Genomic DNA, 22,770 nt, shown 5'->3' with positions numbered 1-22,770 from the left:
GCGCCCACGTAGGGTCCCTGCCTTGTCTGTCACCTCGTGGCAGTCCTGCTCACCCACTGGCTGGCTTGCGTCCCCTCTGTGGGTCACCCTGTCTTTTCCCTGCTGCAGTGCCCCCTCCCTCCAGGCACACCTGCCTTGGCTACTCTCTGCAGCCTGGTTTTTTTTATCTCAGGGCCTGGAAGCAGAGAGTGCTTGGGAAAGTGGTCAGAGCAGTGGCCTCGCCTGCAACAAGGCTGTGCTGGGGCCGCAGCCCTCAAGCCCAGGAACCCGGTGGGTGTGGGGCAGGCCCTGACCAGGCTGTCTCCTGCAGATCTCGAAAACCATCAACATGCTCGTGCGCTGGCATGTAGACGGGCCAGCCTCTGCTGTCTTCCAGGAGCACGTGTCCAGGATTCCTGACTACCTCTGGTGAGTGTGCGGGAGGTGAAGCCAAGAGCTGAGTGCTGGCCTGTCTGGGGGAGGGTGGGCACAGCCTGTGTTTCCCTCAGTCTGCATTCCAGGGTGGCCTCTTCTCCACTGGACCCTCCGCGTGCTGGGTATGGGGGAGCCTCCTTGTGTGTCCCGTGCTGCTCGGGTGGGTTACTCTCCGGACGTGGACTCTGGGCCCCTGATGTCTGGCACTGCCTGTGCTCCCTGACCCAGGTCATTCTCCCCCTCCTTGTAGGCTGGGCCTCGACGGCATGAAGATGCAGGTGAGGGCAGTGGGGCCGAAGCTGCGTCCTTGCCACCGTCCCCGCCCTGGGTTTGTTCACATCCCCAGTCTCTCCTCCCCACATGGCCTGTTGGCTTGAGGTCCTGTGTCTCAGGGGTGTTGCTGGGCCCTCCCGGGTGGGTGCCGTCTGGCAGGAATGTTGACGGGCCCCCAGGATGGTGGGAGAACCAAGGGCTGGCAGCCACCCTCTGTGAGTGGTCTGTACACTGAGGTCACTCAGCCATAGCTCAGAGGGGACGAAGGCCACGGGGGGTTCTTGGCACTAGCTGACTGCTGCTGGATGCTGATCTTGCAGCTCACACATGGGGTCTGGCTGGTGGGGTCAAGACAGTCAGAGGAGAGCCCCTGCCCTCCCCCTGCCTCCTGGAGCTGAGTCCCTCTTCAGGGTCCTGAGACATGCTCCCTGTGGGCGGGCTGTTTGTGCTGTTTGCTGGTTTCCAGTGTCTGGATGCTGTAGATGATGTTCCCCCCACTTGTGTCCTATGCATGGCCCTGGGGGTGGGGCTGCGGGTCACAGGGCGGCCTGGGCTGACCCGGTCCTGTCCCGGCAGCAGGGGCCCCAGAGGCAGCCAGCCAAGAGCTCTCGGGCTTTGCTCTGCTGTCACTCAGTGTGGAACACGGCGCCCCCAGCAATGTCCTTGGGTCACACTAAGTGCTGGACCCCTTGGGATGGGTGCACGTGAGCCTGACCCTGCCCAGCACAGACCACCTGCCCAGGTGCCCTTGCTAAGGGTGCTCAAGCCGAAGGCTTCCTGGCCCTTCTTCCAGCATTCAAGCCCCTCTTCTAGTTGCCTGGGCCCCACACTGCCAGTCTTCTGTGAAGTATCCCAAAACCCACGAAGTTGAGGAAGGTGGTGAGCCTCCAGCCCTGGAGCTTCTGGTTCTGACGGAACTGCCATGCTGTCCCCTGGATCTCATGGCAGCCTGCAGTGGCGTTGTGCTGTGGGCTCGCTGGTATCACGATTTCACCCAGGAGGCTGATCCTTAATGTCACCTTCATCCTACAGTCTCCCGGTGTCCTTCTCTCCTGGGCCATTTGTCCCGAGGGTGTCCACCTTCTTCCTGCTCTGTGCCCTGATCTGATCAGGGCTTGATCAGATCAGGTTTTTGTGGCCTGGGGCTGCCTTGGTCGTGTGCTTTCTTCCCACATGTTGTCTGGCAAGGCCATGATGTCTGGGGCTGCTGAGGGCCACCAGTCTGTCTGGGCTCCGTGCCACTGGGTGGGCAGTAGAGGCCATAGCATCCAAATCCTGGAAGTGCCCTGAGGAAGCCCTGCCCTGGCTGATATTCTGACTAAGGCAGGTCGGGCTGCCTGACCCATGTCTGTCTGCCAGACCACCCACTCAGGCCCCTGTGGGTGTCAGAGTGCAGAGCCCAGAGCCTGGGGTCAGGGGTCAACTGGGCTCCCACCTCTTCAAGATCCGGTGGAGGCCCCTGCACCCTCTTTGACCCTCTAGGCGCCTGTGGGATCTAGGAAGTTGGGGTGGAGTGCAGGAGAGGCAGCTATAATGTTATCCTTTCTCCACAGGGCACCAATGGCTCACAGATCTGGGACACCGCGTTCGCCATCCAGGCTTTGCTGGAGGTATATGACATTGTCCCTCGTTCTTCAGCTGCCCTTCCTGTGTGTCTACCCCTGCATTCAGTGGACATGGCCCCTGCTGGCCCTGACCCTCCCCTCAGCTGGGCTCTGAGCCTCTTGCCTGGCAACTCTGGGTTGGTGGGGGGTTGGTGTTTGAAGGCTCCAGGGACAGGGAGCCTTGGGGGGTGGTACCTGAGGCGATGAGGTGGTGGGGTCTTTGGGAAGGGACAGTGGGCTCCAGGCCCTCTCACTGCTCAAATGGCTCATTATGGATACTTCTTAGTACATGCTGGAGAGAAATAGGAGCATGTTTTCATGCTGGTGGGAATGAGGAATGAGGTTGGCAGGATGGGGAGCCCTAGGAAGAAGTGTGGGCCACGTAGCAGCCTGCCTTAGACAGGCAGGGACCCTGTGTGGTGGGCTGGGGCTGGGTGCAGTGGAGAAGCCTGCTTCATTGCTTCACCACGTCCTGCTGACTTGGTGGCAGAACCCAAGCCCACCGAGACTTGGAGGGGTTTGCCTCTGGCTCCTGGGAGTGGCTGGGTGTCACCAGTAGCGTCCAGGGACCAGCCACCGTGCAGACATATGCTGCCGAGCATCTCAACCCCTTTTCTCTTTTCTAGGCACGTGCACAACACAGGCCGGAGTTTTGGTCCTGCCTGCGGAAGGCGCATGAGTATCTCCGGATCTCACAGGTAAGGCCAAGCCCGGCCCATGCCTCCCACAGATGGGGCTCCCTCCTTCCCTCTGCCATCTCCCACTCAGGGTGTGCCCGATTGTGGATGGGGGAGTGGGTCAGGGGGTGCTGCCTGGCGGGGGGTTCCTCTGGTTCTGGTGACTGAGGGGGCAGGAGCCCTGGGTCTCTGCGCCTCCCACTGTGCTGGCCGCTCCTGCCCATCTGCGCGTGTCCGGTACGGTAGTGATGTGCTCCTTACCCCCGCTTTCCCTGTGTGCTGCCCAGGTGCCAGACAATTTCCCCGACTACCAGAAGTACTACCGCCATATGAGCAAGGTATCACGCCCTGCACCACCGGCCCTGTTTAGCTGGACCTTGCCTGTGAGGAGGAGCTGCTCCCAGTCTTCTGGGGCTTCCTGCTCTGATAGACGCACAGGGTGGGGTTCCACCGGGGCACCCATGATGTTCCTGACCTTGGAGTCGTGTACAAACCCAGTAGCTGAGCTGCCAGGGTTTCACTGCATTATGTGACACATACGTGCACTCAGCAGAACGTGCAGATGTTAAACAAGCTGTCAGACGTGAACGAGAGGGAGGAGGGCAGGGCTGGCTGGGTCGTTCCTGCAGCGTGCGGGGCGTCAACATGGCCACGGCCACGGCCACCTTCCCACAGCGGCTGCTTGTGCCCTTCCTGAGGTGGAGCCTGCCTGGTAGAGGCTGCAGTCCTTGTGCTGGAATCTGGAGGCCTGTCTGCATGTGTGTGGCCTGGGGCTGTGGCTGTACTTCCCCATGATGGTCAGGCATCAGCCCTGCAAGGGCAGGGAAGATGCCTTGGCCTCCACACTTACAGCCCCGCACTTTACAGGGTGGCTTTAGCTTCAGCACGCTGGACTGTGGCTGGATCGTGGCTGACTGCACGGCTGAGGCCTTGAAGTCCATCCTCCTCCTGCAGGAAAAGTGTCCCTTTGTTTCCAATCATGTCCCACGAGAGCGGCTTTTCGACACTGTCGCTGTGGTGAGGCTGCTGGTTGTGGGGCTCCCATCCCTGAGGGTGCTGGGCACGCCGAGTCTTGGCCGCCCAACCACAGACCCTCTTAACCAGGTCTTGTCAAAGTTTTACATGGAGATGGCTCGTTTGGTGGCGCATATGTGATTTATAAGTGATAGGCACGTGTGTGCTGGGAAGGGATCCCAGGTGGTCCCAGGGTGCCTGGTTGACAAAGTGCCCACTGTTCTGGGCCCACAAGGTCTGGGCTGCTCCTCAGCTCCTTGCCTTGCGCGGATTCTCAGGACCTTCTCTCACTGGTTTTAGTTGCTGAGCTTGAGAAACCCCGACGGAGGGTTTGCCACCTACGAGACCAAGCGTGGGGGACACCTTCTGGAGCTTCTGAACCCCTCCGAGGTCTTCGGTGAGTAGTTGACCTGTCACGTGGCCACGGACTCAGGGGCCCCACATGTCCAAGGCAGGCCCTCCTGCCAGCGCCTGGAGCTCTTTCCCTGCTTGGGGGTGGGGGTTGGTGCACAGTACCAACCAACTGCTGGCGGGTGAGGTGGATGCGGGCAGACGCTCTGAGGAGCCCCCAAACACCAGAACTGTCTGGGCTCCTCACCTTCCAGGGTGTGGTGACCCTGGTGGTAGATAGGAAAGCTGCAGTGTGCCTCTCGGAGGTGGGGGCGGCCTCACTGGGGCTCTCAGGTCTGAGCCTGGGCCACCCCTGCTCTGTGTTCCATGAGGGCCGGCCTGCTTCCTGAGCGCTCCTCATGGAGCCCGTGAAGGGCGGTGATGGCGGGGCCGCTCACCTGTGTCCTCCCAGGTGTGGCCCGTGTGCACCCTGTACACGGGTCTCCGTTTGTTGGGCTCCTGTAACTGGCAGGCGTGCTCCCATGCAGGCCTTTTTAGGGTGGGTGCGGCTCCGCTGTACGCCCTGCTCTTTCACCCTCCTACCAGCCTGGCCATCTTGCAGCACAGACAGGCCTCCAGGTCACCTGCGCTGGGGCCACCCTCCCACCGGTGGCCATGTCCCCAGGCTGGTCGCCGGTGACATCTCCTCCTTTCCTCTGGAGGACAGTCAGGCACCGTGTGTTACGGCACTCTCCTGTCTCATGGTTTGGCCTGGATTGCCTGAGTCTTTCCTTCCGTTTTCCAGGGGACATCATGATTGACTACACGTACGTGGAGTGCACCTCAGCAGTGATGCAGGCGCTGAAGACTTTCCATAAGCAGTTCCCAGACCACAGGGCCGGGGAGATCAGGTAAGGGGTGCTTGGCCACGCAGCACAGGTGCCATTAACTTGGGGGCAAGAACTCAGACAACCTTGATGTCATTGAGAGCAAGCCATTTGCTCACTTGGGTGCTAGGGCGGGGGGCCCATCTCAGAAAGGGGGCTTTGGAATGAAACTCATTTAAAAATGGAAGAGGTTCAGATGCTTCTGGATGTGGTTGTATGCCCTGAAGTATATCAAGTGTGTGTACTGGGGGTCAGAGTAGCACAGTTATACCATAAAAGCTATTCTTTGCATCTTCTTAATGTTAAAAGAGAACACATGAAGGTGTACCTAGGAGATACCACGGTTCAATTCCAGCCACTGCAAATGTCAGTATAATGTGGGTCACATGAACTTTTTGGTTTCCCAGGGCATTTGAAATTTATGTTTATGCTATATTGTAATCTTTTAAGTGTTCAATAGCATTATATCTAAGAAAAATATATCTCATTTAAAAACATTTCATCGCTAAAAAATATTAACCATCATCTTAGCCTTCAGCGAGTCGAATTGTTTTTGTAATAATAACATCAAAGATTACTGATTATAGATCACCACAACTGATACAATGGTAATGAGAAAGTTTGAAACATTGTGAGAATTACTAAAATGTGAGAGAGACATGGTGAGCAAATACTGCTGGAGAGTGGCCTGATAGACTTGTTCGACGCAAGGTTGCCATGAACCTTCCGTTTGTAAAAAAAAAACATAGTATCTGCAAAGTTCATAAAGCAGAGCGCAATAAAGTGAGGAATGCTCCACCTGTATTCAAATCATAGAATTTTTACATACACCTTTCCTGGTACAATTTGGCACATGTTCAGAGAAGCACACAAACCCTACATGTGGCCCTTGGGTGAATAATGAAGTATTCACCCACACACCCATGTGACCACATCAGGCAAACACGTTACCAGAAGCTACCCTCCTGGTTCTCCTTCCCACTGTGATCCCAGGTGGAACCCCACGTCTGTCTCCACTGTCAAATACAGATCCCATACTTGGTTTATGCATGTGCTGTCATGGATCTTTGGGGGTCTCTCAGTGGGTTATGATGAACCATCCTGCTGTGAACCCCCTTAGACTTGTCTTTTGGGGCATAGAGGTTCCCATTTCTTGAGGATGTGGATGTGGACTTGCTGTGTTATGGGGCTTCTGTGCAATTTTTGTAGATTTTCCTTCATCCGTGTATGATTCTGTTGTTTCATGATTCTTGGTCTTTATGTGCTTTCCTTTTTCTAGATTGTTGGACTTGGTAAGTATTTTGTTCAGGATTTTGTCAAAGGTTTTTATTTTGTTAAATAGCTAAAGGGAAACCAAAGAATCGTTGAAGCAGTAATTAGTAACAATTTATCATGCACACACCAAAAAAACAGTTTGCAAACCAAGAGCGCTCAAACCAAAACTCTGAATGAGACTTGGGTATATATTGTTATAAAGCAGCTTATATTGTGAGAAAACAGAACGTTTATTCTTCACAATGATTGGTTTACAGTATTAAAATTTTAAGTGTTTACTTTGTATCAAGGTTGAGAAGCAGTTTTCTTTATGATTTCCAGAGGTGTAAACAAGAAATGACCCAGGTCAAGTTAGTCTTGCAAAATAAGCTAAATTAGCCGTTGTGTGTATGATTGAGCTGGTTTTGTCTGCTTGGGGAATTTTCAAGGCTGCACTCAGGTTTTTGGTCACTGTCTTGGCTGGCTGAGAGGATCACCAGCCAGGGTCACATTATTCTTTGTCTCTACCGTTGGTATCTCTTTTCTCATTAGTTGAATTGACAGATGGGAGGGCCATGTACTCAGGATATTCATCATTCACGTTGTTATTGCAGATTTCATCCAGTTGTCTCATTCTGATGGCTAGCATTTGGCATGTGAGTGGCTGCTGATAGACATTTAAAACCATTGAGAGTTTAATGTGATAACTATAAAAAGAACAACAGTCAAGATTGAAAAATTTCCCAGAGCCAAAATTTCATCAGTTAAGTAAATCAAATGGGTTATCACCAGATTCAGGTATTAGCTTTCTGACTCAACCTTCAAAAACTTTAAACGTTGTTTATGTAACACATGTAGTGTGTCAGCAACTGCACGTCCTCAGCGTTCCTCAGTAGGAAAGGCACACGGGGGCTTTACTTCAGGAGGCAGTACTGCACACGTGCTTCCACCTAAATCAGTCCTTTATATGATCTGAGCCATCAGGTAATTCAGTGAGAAGCATTTCTGTGGAAACAAAAGAAAGCAATGAGTAATAGTTAAAGCAAATTATAATTTCAGTTTCTGAGTTTGGGGAGCAGCCAGTTGAGACAATTTCTGGGTGTTGGGTTCAAAGCATTGTCAGATGAAGTGAGGACAGGCGTGGCAATCAGATAGGATAGTCCTGGTTCTCAGTGTGAGTCTCTGGTGATCTTTCTGAGTGGCCACATAGCAACAAGCATGAAGACTGTCCTCTCATGAGCTGTTGAAGTTTGTATCAAGTTGTCCAGCTTTTGCTTGCAAGGTTTGGGAAAAGGGCAGCATTCGTTTTGTAGTGAACTCAAAAGATGGAAGAAAATTGGAAGTGTTAGTTTGAAGAGTTCTATCCACATACAGGAAGAAATTAGAAGAATTCAGGATTCAGTCCAGTGTACACTGAGAAAACAAACTTCAAAGACAGTTAATGATGCTAGCATCTAATGTACATCAGTTCAGTTCAGTTCAGTCGCTCAGTCCTGTCCAACTCCTTGTGACCCCATGGACTGCAGCATGCCAGGCCTCCCTGTCCATTACCAACTCCTGGAGTTTACCCAAACTCATGTCCATTGAGTTGGTGATGCCATCCAATCATTTCATCCTCTGTCGTCCCCTTCTCCTGCCCTCAATCTTTCCCAGAATCAGGGTCTTTTCCAATGAGTCAGTTCTTTGCATCAGGTGGCCAAGTTATTGGACTTTCAGCTTCAACATCAGTCCCTCCAATGAATACCCAGGACTGATCTCCTTTAGGATGGACTGGTTGGATCTCCTTGCAGTCCAAGGGACTCTCAAGAGTCTTCTCCAACACCACACTTCAAAAGCATCAATTCTTTGGCGCTCAGCTTTCTTTATAGTCCAACTCTAACATCCATACATGACTACTGGAAAAACCATAGCCTTGACTAGACAGACCTTTGTTGACAAAGTAATGTCTCTGCTTTTAAATATGCTGTCTAAGTTGGTCATAACTTTTCTTCCAAGGGACAAGCGTCTTTTAATTTTATGGCTGCAGTTACCATCTGCATTGATTTTGGAGCCCAAGAAAATAAAGTCAGCCACTGTTTCCACTGTTTCCCCATCTATTTGCCATGAAGTGATGGGACTGGATGCCATGATCTTAGTTTTCTGAATGTTGAGCTTTAAGCCACCTTTTTCACTCCCCTCTTTCTCTTTCATCAAGAGGCTCTTCAGTTCTTCTTCACTTTCTGCCATAAGGGTGGTGTCATCTGCATATCTGAGGTTATTGATATTTCTCCTGGCAATGTTGATTCCAGCTTGTGCTTCTTCCAGCCCAGTGTTTCTCATGATGTACTCTGCCTATAAGTTAAATAAACAGGGTGACAATATACACCCTTGATGTACTCCTTTCCCAATTTGGAACCAGTCTGTTGTTCCATGTCCAGTTCTAATTGTATGCAGTTCTTCCTGACCTGCATACAGATTTCTCAAGAGGCAGGTCAGGTGATCTGGTATTCCCATCTAATGTACATAATGGTGTGTTATTGAAGAATAGTTTTTCTATCCATAGTAACCTCTGTTTCTGTCAAAGATACCCAAGTCCACTTTCAATAAACTTGTCCTGATTATTTATGTAAGTGTAACTGGAATAGTGACTGACCGTGTAAGCTTTTTAAAATCTGTTTTGCTGAAGCTTTTCATGAGGAATCTCAGATTAGACCTTCAGCGTCTCTTTAGGCTAAGAGGCCAAGCCAAGGAATTGTCCGGTTATGGCCTGTTACTGGAACAGATTTGTATTGAACTTTCACAAATATGTATTGTTATGAAAAATTAGAATGTTTAATAGGAGTTTTAGAATCGATCTGGGGGGACCAGATTGGGAGAAAAAGATAACTGTTTACCAAATTGCTGTAAGTTAAAGATAGCTTAAAAGAGAAGAAAAGGGGTTCTTTAAATTTAGAAAATGAAATGATAAAGAATAAGCAATGTTTTAAATTAAGTTATAAAAACTATAATTACCTTCATCAGTTCATTTAGTCTCCAGTGATTAATGCTTGTTGATCTTGATCTTTTGTTATCAGTTTTATGAATTCACCAGTTTTCTGCCAGAGTTCTGGAAATTTTTACCCAATTCAGTGTTTTGATCCTAAACTTATCAGAAACCTTCATTCTAGAGGACTTGTCAGAGCCTTTTCCATGAATCTCTTTGAAGATGAAGTGCTTTTGCAGGAATATTTTTGCAAAAGCCGCAAAGTAAAACAAATAATAACTATATTTAAATAATAATAACTGTTTGTAAATGACAATAATTGGTATTATGACTGATGACATTATATCAAGGCATACCAGATTTTTGGGAATTTCATGATTTCTGATTGTTGTTTAGTTGCTAAGTCACGTATGACTCTTTTGTGACCCCATAGACCATAGCCTGCCAGGCTCCTCTGTCCATGGGATTTCCCAGCCAAGAATACTGGACTGGGTTGCCTTTTCCTTCTCCAGGGGATTTTCCCAACTCAGGGATCAAACCTGTGTCTCATGCATTGCAGGCGGATTCTTTACTGCTGAGCCACCAAGAAAGCCTGTGTTTTTTTGAATATTTATATTAACAATTTCCATATAAATATTCCCTAAAAAAAAGTTCAGCCTCACTTCTTATTTAACAATATTTCCCATGAAATTTAACACATAATGAAAGTTAGATAGTTGTTAAAAATTTTTTTTCTTTCTTTTAATAGAGAAGACTCAGTTTTCTTAAGTAATCAAAGACCTGATAAAGACAAATCATAGAATTTTAGTTTCCTAGGCATATTAAAGGTAAACAAAAATCTTTCTTATTAAGATCAGACCAACAATCTAAGAAAAATATCCTTTTAACAAAGAAAAACAAATCCTAATTTTGTACCAGTGTGATTTTAATATTAAAATTCTTCCTTTTTAAAAAACTAGCATAAAATCCATTCTAATCTTAGTTGACTTGACTAAACATAAAATTCCTTTCTTAAGATTCCTTTTCTATAAACCTATACCTTTTTACATACTTCAGGTTTTGTCCTTTTTCCTTTTTTATTCTGGAACAATCATTTTACCTTAGAACAAAATTACTTTCTTTTTTCCTTGAATGAAAATGCATATTTATCCCTCATGCCTTCTACTGAAAACGTACATCCGACTTCTCCTATATAGTCCACTTTTTTCATCCGTATTATTTCTTGTAGTTTTGTAAACAAAGGAACAAGCTTAGCTCTTTTGCAAATCAGTTTTGGCAAGGGAACTTGCTATAGGCAGTTTGTATTTTCTTTGAAAAGCCTCTTTTTTAAATGCTGTCGTTTCAACTTTATTAGTTCAAATGTTATTTTCTCAATTTCAAAAACTTACAAAGCTTATCTAGAAAGGATGCAAGGCAGTTGTCACTCTTGAGTGTGTGTGTGTGCGCTCAGTTGCTTAGTTGTGTTCGACTCTTTTTTTTTTTATCCTGGCAGGATAGCCTGCCAGGTCCTCTGTCCATGGGTTTTTCCAGATGAGAATACTGGAGCGGCAACACCATATCCTCCTCCAAGGGATCGTCCTGCCGCTCGGGACAAGCCCATGTCTCTTGCATCTCCTGCATTGGTAGGCAGATTCTTTACCACTTCACCTGGGAAGCCAGTTGTCACTCTTAGAGGATAGCATAATTGCCTGTGAACTACAGCAAATGATTGTGAACTCTTTCTACATAATACAGTTAAAATAAACCATATGCTTTTTGAAAATTACATTATGAGATTCCCTTGTGTCTACGGGTTCATCTTGGCATTGTTTGCTAGAGTGGGAAGGACCAAATAGGCAGGGATGCAGGATCCCCACATAGCTGCTGAAGGGGATTGCTCTCTGAGTTGAGTAGGCAGAATAAAGATTTGAAAGATGGGAGAAAAACTTCTGAACTGGTGGCAGCTTCAACTATAAGCTGTGACTGTCTTTGAAAACTCCACCAGAATTACCAGCCTTGCAAGTAGTTATAAGATTGCTCCCTGGCTGAAATCTGAAAAGACAAGGCAGCAAAGCAGGGGCCTAGGTTGCACCTGGCTTTGAGGAGTTACAACTGTGTTTGCAGAACAGGACGGGTGGTGTGGCTGTGCTGGCCTGTTTGGTGCACAGCCCTTTGTTACTCAATTTGCTGACCTATGAGAATGGTGGTTTTCAAACATGTGGAGTCATTCCTTAGAAGAAATACAGTGTACATTACAGCCTGTATCTTTGCATGTAAAACCATGGAACTAACTGAAAGAAAAGTTTAATAAATGGACATGTGTTTCTTGTTTTCAGTATATGCCATGTATGCATTCTATTTTGTACTTTATAAAACTATTACTTATATATAGACAAATGAATCTATAACAAATCTATCTATAAATTATGGATAAAATTGAAGGTGTACACTATTTCTTTATATAGATATAGATATAGATAATATATATTTTCTTTCTTTTACATGCTTATGATTCTTTTTCTTTAGAACTATAGAAAAGACAGATTGATCTTTGTAATGGAAGCAGATCATTGGTTTCCAGAGGGTGGAGGGAGCATCAGGAGCGTAAGGACACATTAGGAGGATGGTTTGTCCATTGTCCTGAGTATGATGATGCTTTCTCAAGTGTATGCATGTCGTAGAACTTACTAAATTATATACTTCAAGTAATATATCATATGTCAATTATATCTCAATAAAACTTCTTAAAAAAAAACCTAAAAACACAGGTACTTGTATCTTTGCTAGGCCAAAGAAGAATGAAGTCCTTCACCATAAAGAAAAAGGATATTGAAGTGGGGAGAAAACAGGAATAGGTTAAAGGTCAGATGGGTTGGGCTGCACCTCAGTGGGGCTCCACCAGCACTTTTTAAGGTAGGCTTGTCAGACAGCCAGGAAATCCAGGCCCGCTAGGAGGAGAGGCACTGGCACAGGTAGCACATTGTGCCCAGGCCCTTTCAAGTGTTACGTCCCTAATCACAGCGTAGGACACACATCCCAGTCTCTCGGTGCTCTTTGAAATGGATCTGTCCACTTGGGCCTGTCCTAGACCTGCTAAGCCAGAGCCTGCATTTACATAACATCCCAGATGATTCATAGATAAAGTTTGTGAACTGCTAACCCAAAATATCAATACACAATAGTCTTTCTTTTTTAAAATTAATGATAATGTTAATCATAATTCTCCAATAGTCTATGATCAAAGTTTGAGAAATAAGAAGTTGCAGTAAGTCCTCCCACATAGGAGGAAACTCTCTTGTGCTGTGCTGTGCTTAGTTGCTCAGTTGTGTCTAACTCTGTGCAACCCCATGGACTGTAGTCTGCCAGGCTCCTCAATCCACGGGGATTCTCCAGGTAGGAATACTGGAGTGGGTTGTTATGCCCTCCTCTAGGAAATCTTCCCAACCCAGGGATCGAACCCAGGTCTCCCTCATCGCAGGCAGACTCTTACTGTCTGAGCCACCAGGGAAGCCCACCCTGGGTCTTGCAGATGCTCCAAGGCACATGCATAGCTGCCCGCTGGGCCCTGGGGTAAGGGATGGGTAGTGCTTCTGTGCTAAGAGCTGAGAACAGTTACCCTCCAGTCCTTCAGCAGTTGGCAGGCTTCCAGAATAGTCATGTTGGACACATTCTGCCAGTGCAGCTGTCCTCCTGGTGGGAGAGGGACTCCTGTGCTGCCTGCCCTGCCATCTTTCCAGGATCATCTGCAATTGATTTTGATATTGATCTTCTAACTAGACAGTTTGCTAAACTTTAATGAAGTTTTTAATACACTTTGGCTTATATAGCAGTCTTAGGTTTACAGAAAGATTGCATAGAGGGTTCCTGTTTAGCCACTTCCCTCCCACCTTGTTTCCCTGTTATTGATATCCTGCATTAATTTGGTACATCTTTTTTTAATTTACAATTGATGAACCAGTATCGACACATTATTGTCATCCCAAGTCCACAGTTTACATTCAGATTCACTCTTTGCATTAAAAATTTTTTGGTGCTAACATAATGGGTATTGTGATTTTAATTTCAGAATCGAATTGTTCATTGTGGTAGGAAAACAATTATCTATTGTATATTAATCTTGTATCCTGCAACCTTGCTGTAATTATTTAGTAGTTCCAGGAGTTTTTTGGTTGAGTCTTCGGGATTTTCTATGTAAATAATCAGGTAATCTGTGAACAAAGACAGTTTTATTTCTTCATCCCCAATATGTATACCTTTTATTTCCTTTTCTTGTCCTATTGCTTTAGCTAGGACTTCCCATATGAAGTTGAATAGGAGTGCTGAGAGTGGACATTCTTGTTCCTGATTTGGCAGGAAAGCATCTAGTTTCTCACCACTAAATATAATATTAGCTATAGGTTTTTGTGGCTGCCCTTTATCAAGTTGAGGAACTTGAGGAACTTCCTTTCTGTCCCTAGCTTGCTGAAAGTTTTTTTTTTTTCTTATCACGAGTAAGTGTTAGATTTTGGTAAATATTTCTTCTATAGCTGTTTTTTTGGTCATGTGATTTCTCTTCTTTAGCCTATTGATTTGATAGATTGCATTATTAGATTTTTCAGTGTTGAACCAGTTGTTTCATACCTGGGATAAATCTCACTTGTGATATGTTATTCTTTTCATACATGATTGGATTGGATTTGCTAATATTTTATTGAGGATTTTTTAATGCCTGTGCTACTGAGAGATACTGATCTATAGTTTTCCTTTCTTATAATGTCCTTATCTGTTTTTAGTATGCTGTGCTCATCAAGTGAATAAGGCAGAATTCCCTGTTCTGGTCTTTGGAAGAGATTGTAGAGATGGTATAATTTCTTCCTCAAATATTTGGTAGAATTCACCAGTGAATCCATCTAGACAACTCTTTCTGTTCTGAATAATTGCTTATAGATTCTTTTGGGTTTTCTCTTAGAGAAAGCTTACAAATGACATATTTTTCCTTTCAATCCATAGGCCTGTAGTCTATTTTCTTGTTTCATTGCCCTGGCTGAGACCTTTAGTATTTTGCTTAGCAGAACTGGTAATAGTGGCATCTTTGTTGTATTTCCTGCTTTTGAAGGACAATGCTTCTAATATTTCTCCATTAAGAATGACATTTGGAAGCTTGCATCTGTGTCCAGTAATGAACAGCCTGAAGTTTTTGCTTTACCACATCACTCTTATCTGGCTGATTGAGAAGCTTACACTGAGCTCCCAGAATGAACCAGGGAAAACGTTCCTTCCTCTTTGTATTCCCTAGAAGAGTTTGTGTAAGATTAGAATGATTGCTCTTGGTGATTTAGTAGAATTCACTTATGAAATGTCTAGACCTGGGCGAAGTTTGTTTTTTATGCACATCTTTAGTAGTTGTAGGACTATTCAGGTCCTTTATTCTTGAGGCAGTTTTGATAAGTTAATATTCTGAGTGATTTGTACATTTTGTCTAAGTTTCCAAATGTATGTGTTTTTCTTTTTTTCACTTTTTAATTTCTGCTAAAACTAGAGTCATACCACTCTTTTCATTGCCGAAGTTATTTATTTGTTCCTTCATCCTTTGTACTAGTATCTCTTGCTGGGTGACAGTATTATGACAGACTTGGTCGCCCAAAGCAACACACGTCTATCACCTCGCAGTTTCTGTGGGTGAGGAGTCTAGGCACGGCTGAGCCAGGGCCCCTGCTCTGGATTTCCCTAGGTGGCCGTCGGGATGCTGGCAGTGCGGGGGCCTCACCTGAGCCTCAACTGGGGTCTGCCCCAAATGCGTGTGGTTGTTGGCCTGTTTCCATCCCCTGTGGGTTGTTGGCCGCAGGCCCCATGTCCTTGCTGACTGCTGGCTGGAGCCACCCTTGAGCTCCTGCCACGTGGGCCTCTGTACAGTGGCTCCATGACAGCCAGCAAGGGTGGGTCCAGTAGCGCCAGGAGTCCATCCGCCAGTCAAGGGGAGCTGGAGGCAGTGGCCGTCAGCTTGCAGGGTCAGCTGGCTACATGCAGGTTATGGGCCACGGCTCAAGGATGACATGGGCTGAGTGCCTGGGGGCAAGTGAGCATTGTGGGGGCTGGGTCATCCTGAGGCTGTATGCATACCTTCACCTCTAGCCTTTTCAGAGAACCCGGTCTTCTTCAGAAGTATCAGTTAGGCCTGTGATGGATCTTCTCTGCCCTCTGAATGTATCATTTTCTCTCTCACTTTATGTTTACTTAGAAAATTTCATTTGTGTGACTTAAACCTATCTATATCACTGACCCTGTTTTTGGTGACACTGATCCCCTTTGTAGCTGCTTCTCTTATGGGCTTGTCCTTGAGGTTTTCTCTCCTCCATTTCCTCCTTTATCTGCCTCTTCACTCTCCTCCTGTGACCTGTGATTACTGTTTCTTCAGCCTTGTATCTCCTCTATGAACCATTTGTCTTTACATATTTTAAGGAAGATCATGCTCATACTTATTTTATGTATTTTAAGGGAGATCATGCTCGTATTGGGCACAATAAAGGACAGAAATGGTATGGACCTAACAGAAGCAGAAGATATTAAGAAGAGGTACACAGAAGAACTATATAAAAAGATCTTAATGACCCAGAAAACCACAGTGGTGTGATCACTCAGCTAGAGCCAGACATCTTAGAATGCAAAGTCAAGTGGGCCTTAGGAAGCATCACTATGAACAAAGCTAGTGGAGGTGATGGAATTCCAGCTAAGCTATTTCAGATCTTAAAAGATGATGCTGTGAAAGTGCTGCACTCAGTATGCCAGCAAATGTGAAAAACTGAGCAGTGGACACAGGACTGGAAAAGGTCAGATTTCATTCCAATCTCAAAGAAAGGCAATGCCAAAGAATGCTCAGACTACACAATTGCACTCAACTCACATGCTAGCAAAGTAATGCTCAAAATTCTCCAAGCCAGGCTTCAATAGTACATGTATCGTGAACTTCCAGATGTTCAAGCTGGATTTAGAAAAGGCAGAGGAACCAGAGATCAAATTGCCAACATTGTTGGATCACTGAAAAAGAAAGAGTTCCAGAAAAACATTTACTTCTGCTTTATTGATTATGCCAAAGCCTTTGACTGTGTGGATCACAACAAACTGTGGAAAATTCTTCAAGAGATGGGAATACCAGACCACCTTATGTGCCTCCTGAGAAATCTGTATGCAGGTCAAGAAGCAACAGTTAGAACCAGACATGGAATAATGGACTGGTTCCAAATTGGGAAGGGAGTACGTCAAGGCTGTATATTGTCAGCTTGCTCATTTAATTTATATGCAGAGTATGTCATGTGAAACGCTGGGCCCCAAAATCACTGCAGATGGTGACTGCAGCCATGTGATTAAAAGATACTTGCTCCTTGGAAGAAAAGCCATGACCAACCTAGACAGCATATTAAAAAGCAGAGACATTACTTTGCTGACAAATATCCATCTAGTCAAAGCTATGATTTTTCCAGTAGTCATATATGGATGTGAGAGCTGGACCATAAAGAAAGCTGAGCACCGAAGAATTAATGCTTTTGAACTGTGGTGTTGGAGAAGATTCTTAATAGTCCCTTGGACTGCAAAGAGATCCAACCATTCAATCCTAAAGAAAATCAGTCCTGAATATTCATTGGAAGGAGTGATGCTTAAGCTGAAACTCCAGTACTTTGGCTACTTGATGAGAAGAACTGACTCATTGGAAAAGACCCTGATGCTGGGAAAGATTGAAGGCAGGAGGAGAAGGGGATGACAGAGGATGAGATGGTTGGATGGCATCACCGACTTGATGGACATGAGTTTGAGCAAGCTCCGGGAGCTGGTGATGGACAGCAGCCTGGTGTGCTGCAGTCCATGGGGTCGCAAAGAGTCGACACGACTGAGCGATGAACTGACTGACTGATGTTCTTTCTTCTGAGGCGGTAGAGTGCGGGGTGAGGGCAGCTGGTGCACTGCTGCTTTGCTGGAATGGACACCGCAATGTCCCACTGTGTTGCAGGGAGACCCTTGAGCAGGGCTTGCAGTTCTGTCGGCAGAAGCAGAGGCCTGATGGCTCCTGGGAAGGGTGAGTGCTGCCTGTGGGTGCAGATGCCAGGGGCAGGGGTGGGAGGGGGGCACTGTGCTGCCCAGAAGTCTATGGACATGCACCTGGGCCTTCCCCCACAGTCACTGCTCAGCGTTTTGCTGGGCAGTGAAGCCAAGGGCGTTGGAAGGACTTGGTAGCCTGATGGCTCCTCACCCACTTCCTCTGGGCTTGGATCCGGCTTGTGGAGCCGTCCGTGGAGGCCAGGTTGGGCGGGTCTGTCTCCGTGTTGAAGGCTTATGGATGTTTTCCTTGGAAACAGATGCAGCCCCTCCCTGCACACCAGAGGGTGCTGAGGGTGTGCCTGCAGCCTGTTGTCTGGCGCCCTGCTGAGAACTCAGGGATCGGGCTGTTCCCCCTTGTCTTCCTCCAGCTCCTGGGGTGTGTGCTTCACGTACGGCGCCTGGTTTGGGCTGGAAGCCTTCGCCTGCATGGGGCACACCTACCATAATGGGTGAGTGCAGGCATTTGCCCTGTGGTTGGAGGGGGTCTTCTCAGCATAATACTCTGCTGGAGGGTTTCTCCCTCTGATGTTTGACTTTGGGGTTGTTTTTACATGCTTTTAAACACTGAGAGAAGATCAGTTTTCCAGAAAAATGTATGAGGTGCTGTGCCTCACTGCTCTGCAGAGCCTCCTTGCTCATGTTGGGCAGGAAGCTTTCGGCCCTCTGCCCTCCCCCAGCTCACCTGCCCCACCCAAGTCCTACACCTGGGCTGGAGCAGGAGCAGCCACAGGCCAGGAGGCTGGCCAGGCTGGGTTGTGTCATGTGCGGGAGCCCATCTGCAGTTGTCTGGTCATCTCCCCAATCCTGTGATGCTGGTACCTCTCTCCCTTTCACCTCCCCTCTGGCACGCTGAGTGCAGGGGGCCCACACCCCCATCTCCGTTACCCAAGGAAGCCCGGCCAGGGTGAGGAGGGGCAGGGATCCTGTCCAGAGTGATGGCCCTGCATCTTCTGTCTCTGCAGGGTTGCCTGTGCAGAGATCTCCCGGGCCTGTGACTTCCTGCTGTCCCGACAGATGGCAGACGGAGGCTGGGGGGAGGACTTCGAGTCCTGCAAGCAGCGTCGCTATGTGCAGAGTGCCCAGTCCCAGATCCACAACACGTGCTGGGCCCTGATGGGGCTGATGGCTGTCAGGTGGGGGCTTGAGGCCTGTCCCAGAGCCACAGGGTAGGGCGGGGGAAGGACAGTGAGCCAGCAGCCAGGGTGGGCACGGCAGCGGAAGGAGGGGGAGACCTATGGGCCACCTTCATAGGTGACAGGTTCACAGGGCCAGGTGGTGGGTCCTGCAAAAGGCCTCTGAACAAGGTCAGCCAAGGCACAGGCTGTCAGGGCATGACTGTGTGGCAGCACCTGCAGCAGCTCTGTGTCACAAACATATTCAGGCATGCAAACATGACACACACACACAGAGTCATGCACACAGACGTGTACGTGGTGCCCCAGTCTGTGCCCCCTGTTGGATTTGGGGCCATTGGGAAACCTCCCTAAACCCCTCAGAGGAAGGCCAAGGATGTGGACAGGGGCAGACAGGTTGCACCCTGACCTGAGCCATCACGTCTCGTGGTGCCTCATCCAGCAGCGAGCAAGGTTAGGCCCCTGAGGACCGCTGGCCAGGTGGACGGGAGAGCACTGCTCATGGCAGGGACAGCTCTCTTGGCCACAGGTGGGCTGTCCTCCTGCCCCTTTGTTTCCATCCCAGTGGCATTCCCGCTCCTCAGGATGTCTGGAGGACTGACTGTTCCCAGCAGGCCTGGAGGTTCAGGGTGTCCATCATCAGGCAGCGTTTCTCATCCTTGTCCGTGCTTGGCTGCGTGAGCCTGAGGACCCAGCTAGAGGGGGTCTCATGCAGGGGGGCGGCGGGAGTGTTCAGTGCCCCTCTCCCCCAGGCACCCTGACGTGGCGGCCCTGGAGAGAGGAGTCAGCTACCTGCTTGAAAAGCAGCTGCCCAATGGGGACTGGCCCCAGGTACGTGTGGCTCCCCCCACAACAGGGCCCCATGCCCATCATGGCCTGTGGGCGGGGTTTCACCTGGGGGGTTTGGGCGTCACAAACATCACCAGGGTTGGAAGCAGGTCTGTGATGGTGGCAGGTCCTGATGGCCGGGGCTGGTGCACACGAAGCACTGGCTGGTGGCAGGGCTGGTGGCCTCTCACTGAAAAGGAAGGGTGGGAGGTCATGGGGTCATGCGATCAGGGGAGGGTGACGCGCCTGCAAGGGGCTGGTGGCCCAGGCTGAGGGTTGCTGCAGGGCCTGGGGTCCTAGAGGTGGGGGGTGGTAAGCCCGCCTGCTGAGGTCAGGGTCTGGTTCAGGGACCTGTCCTCCACCTAGTGGAGCCGCTGTGTTAACCCTTGTCCTTTCAGGAGAACATCAGTGGGGTCTTCAACAAGTCCTGTGCCATCAGCTACACTAGCTACAGAAACGTCTTCCCCATCTGGACCCTCGGGCGCTTCTCCCGTCTGCACCCCGAGAGCGCCCTCACTGGCCACCCTTGAGAGCCCGCCTGTGGGTGCCTGGGTGGGTAGTGGGGTGCTGGTCTCGCGAGTTCCAGGGGAGGTTGGGGCGGGGCGGGGCGGGGCCTGCTGTGGAGGTGAGGCCTTCAGACTTGATTTCCAGCTGGTGGAGCAATTTCTGGCTAGAGGAGCACTGGTGAGGGCAGCCACCGGATGAACCTTGATGCTGATGAACCTTGATGCTGGATACAGCGCATTGCGTTCGTGGAACCGCCTGGAGCGGTACCTGGCCTAGCTGTGGGTAGGGCTGGGAGCTTTCCTGACCAATCGCTGAGTTCGGGAGACCAGCGGCTATGCCTTGTACACATCCTGCTGCGCGCTGATGAGAGCCGGCTCGCGCTGCCTCTCTCTGGCTGAGGGACGTGCTAGTCTCATCACCCTCGCAGGAGAGGCTGGGCCTTGCTGTTCACCGAGGCCGGTTGGGCTCTCTGGGATTGGGGACCAGAATCGGTGAGTGTCCGGGGCTGCTCAGAGGAGAGCCAGATGCTGTACGCTGGCCCCGCCCCAGGTCGAGGTTCAGCCAGCTTGTGGGGCGCCAGCATGGCTACCTCGAGATTAGAGTTGTCTCCTAATGAGAAGAGCAGGAACCTGAGCTAACTCAGGGTGAGGGGTCGTGAGTGGCCCCACATGGGGACGACCCTCATGCCCCCTCCAGGGTGCTGCCTCTCAGTTCTCCTCTGGCTTCTAAATGCCTCTGGTCTGGCGTGCGTGGACTTTGGGCTCAGGTTGGAAAGTCTGAGTCCTGGAATTGCTTCTGACCTCCGAGGATGGGCAGCTCACCTGCGCAGGGTCCCTAGGAGTGTGGCTGTGAAGGCACAGAGCTTTGATGAGGGCCAGAACCAGGCCTGGCGTCACCCCTGGGCCCCACCTGCTTCTCGCCCACCCCAGGGCTGGAGCGACCCATAGAGGTGCCACCTCCCCTTCTGATGGCAGCCCCAGCCACGCTCCCCCAGCCAAGTGCTCTCCCTCAGACAGCCAGAGACACCTGGAAGCCTCCCTGCTCCCACCATTCCTGCTGGGAACCCTGAAGGTCTCTCAGAGGCTTGCACCCTGTGGCCTTGCTCCCTCTGGTCCTGGGACCCCCAGTGCTGTCCCTGACGTCTGTCTGGGGCTCACCTGCGAGGAGCCGTTTCCTGAGCTGCCCCATTACCCCTCCCCCCAACTACCCCAGGTGGTGGTCCTCCTGCTTCAAGCCTTGCAGGGCCTGGGCACAGGTAGGCAGGCAGATCCTGCTGCTCTGCCAACCGCCCCGCTGGCACCTAGTGGTGTTTAGCTGTGCTGGTTGAATGTCAGCACCCTCTGCAGGCACTTTTAAAGGAGTGTTTATGTTGCTGAAGGTGTGTGCTGGACCCTTTGGGATCTGTCCACTCTGCTCTTGTTCCAGCAGCAGACGGTGGTTTACCAGTTTGCGCTGGCAGTGGACACTGCCAGGCGTGACTGGGTCACTGGACAAAACACTAAGCTTCCTGAAAAGAACTCCACCTTTATACTGAAACAATGGAAGCCACCTATCTCACCAGTTACCTTAGTACCCAGATCCAGCCCCTGGGCAGAGGCACGTAGTGCCCTTGTCTTGTCCTGGGAGCAGTCATGGACTCGGGTCCTTCATGCCCCATGGTGGACACTGGAGCACCACCCCTCAGCCTCAGGGAGAGAGGAGCTGCACAAGATAAGCAGGAGGCACTCGAGTTATCTGAGGGAGAAATACTTGCCTCAGGCTGATTAAAAATCAAGTTCTGTATCCTGGGTGAAGGATGAATGGGTCTTGGTTCACACTGCTTTTCTTTTGGTTATCAGGAGCAAAATCTGAATGTTCACCAGGACATAAACCAGATCTGACCCTTTGAGGGATTCTCTAACCAAAAGTGCTTAACGCATAATAAAAATGTACCTCCAAGAAAGTACTTTCCTTACTGAGCATAACCAATGTTGATACCTAGATCTGAATTTTTTTCCGGTAATAAAAATGTCTAAAAACTGATGCCATCAACTGTGGCTTCCTCATTCTCTCAGCTCTCAGCAACTAATTACAGGTTAATTGGCTGGCTTGATTTAGTTTCATCTCTCCATCTGCAGTAAAAAGTTTTATTTATGACTCCCGTTGTTTAAAAAAAAAAAGGGTTAGAAGCATAAGACAAGGGGACATGAAGGCCAGAAAGTCAAAGGGGACTGGGAGGGACGTTGCTTGACTTGCTTGGTCTTGTCAGCCTCCAAGCTCCTGGCTAGGCTTTCTCCCTGCTTGTCAGGAGGGGGCATCTGAGTTCTTCTCTTCTCCATAAGGCATCTGGGTTGCAGCAGGATCACAGGAACTGCCCTTGGAAGTGTCCACGTTGGAAGCTAGAGATGCAGCCCTGGAGAGCTCAGGAAACTTCCTAGGTGCCCTGGGGCAGCCAGTCTTGACATTGGTTGCGTTTTTCACTTGGAAAAATGCACCTCAAGGTTGCGTTTTTCACTTGGAATTTCTGCTGCTGTTCTACAGACCCTCCTTTCTCACTCAAGGTTAGGGTGATACTGGTAACTTCAGACTTACTTGTCTTTAGTGAAAATGATTCACCCATTAGTTTCTATGAGCCTATTATTGGTACATGACTTCCAGGCTTCCTCATGGGAAAGTACCACTCGGGGGCTGATTGAGACCCACATTGCCATCATTGCAGAGCAGCTCCTTTGGTGGCTTCAGGCAGACTCGGGTGCCTGCCCCACAGCCAGGATATTCATGGGTGCAGGACAGAGTGAGCCTTCAACCCCGTGTTCCCTGACACCCCCCATTTCTCAGGAAGATGGAGGAGCAGGACCT

At 49.2% G+C, this 22,770-nt stretch overlaps 1 protein-coding gene across 2 annotated transcripts in view; it reads left to right on the top strand.

Annotated features, from left to right (window-relative positions):
* The window catches only part of LSS (lanosterol synthase), a 30,505-nt gene extending 8,551 nt beyond the window's left edge, over window positions 1–21,954 (top strand). The window contains exons 10-22 of one of the 2 annotated variants that reach the window (XM_027548233.1): window positions 311–408; window positions 665–692; window positions 2,241–2,297; window positions 2,918–2,989; window positions 3,256–3,306; window positions 3,836–3,985; window positions 4,283–4,379; window positions 5,118–5,223; window positions 17,376–17,441; window positions 17,833–17,913; window positions 18,427–18,597; window positions 19,350–19,428; window positions 19,824–21,954. In XM_027548233.1, coding sequence (XP_027404034.1) covers window positions 311–408; window positions 665–692; window positions 2,241–2,297; window positions 2,918–2,989; window positions 3,256–3,306; window positions 3,836–3,985; window positions 4,283–4,379; window positions 5,118–5,223; window positions 17,376–17,441; window positions 17,833–17,913; window positions 18,427–18,597; window positions 19,350–19,428; window positions 19,824–19,955 — 1,188 coding nt within the window. In that variant the 3' untranslated portion in view covers window positions 19,956–21,954. Of the gene's footprint in view, window positions 1–310; window positions 409–664; window positions 693–2,240; window positions 2,298–2,917; window positions 2,990–3,255; window positions 3,307–3,835; window positions 3,986–4,282; window positions 4,380–5,117; window positions 5,224–17,375; window positions 17,442–17,721; window positions 17,805–17,832; window positions 17,914–18,426; window positions 18,598–19,349; window positions 19,429–19,823 lie in introns of those variants that run through there. The other variant, XM_027548241.1, reaches the window with a different exon arrangement.
* The last annotated feature ends 816 nt before the right edge of the window (window positions 21,955–22,770 follow it).

Source organism: Bos indicus x Bos taurus, chromosome 1, assembly GCF_003369695.1.
Source record: "Bos indicus x Bos taurus breed Angus x Brahman F1 hybrid chromosome 1, Bos_hybrid_MaternalHap_v2.0, whole genome shotgun sequence".
Classification (NCBI taxonomy): Eukaryota; Metazoa; Chordata; class Mammalia; order Artiodactyla; family Bovidae; genus Bos; species Bos indicus x Bos taurus.
This window is presented reverse-complemented; position numbering and strand designations above follow the sequence as displayed.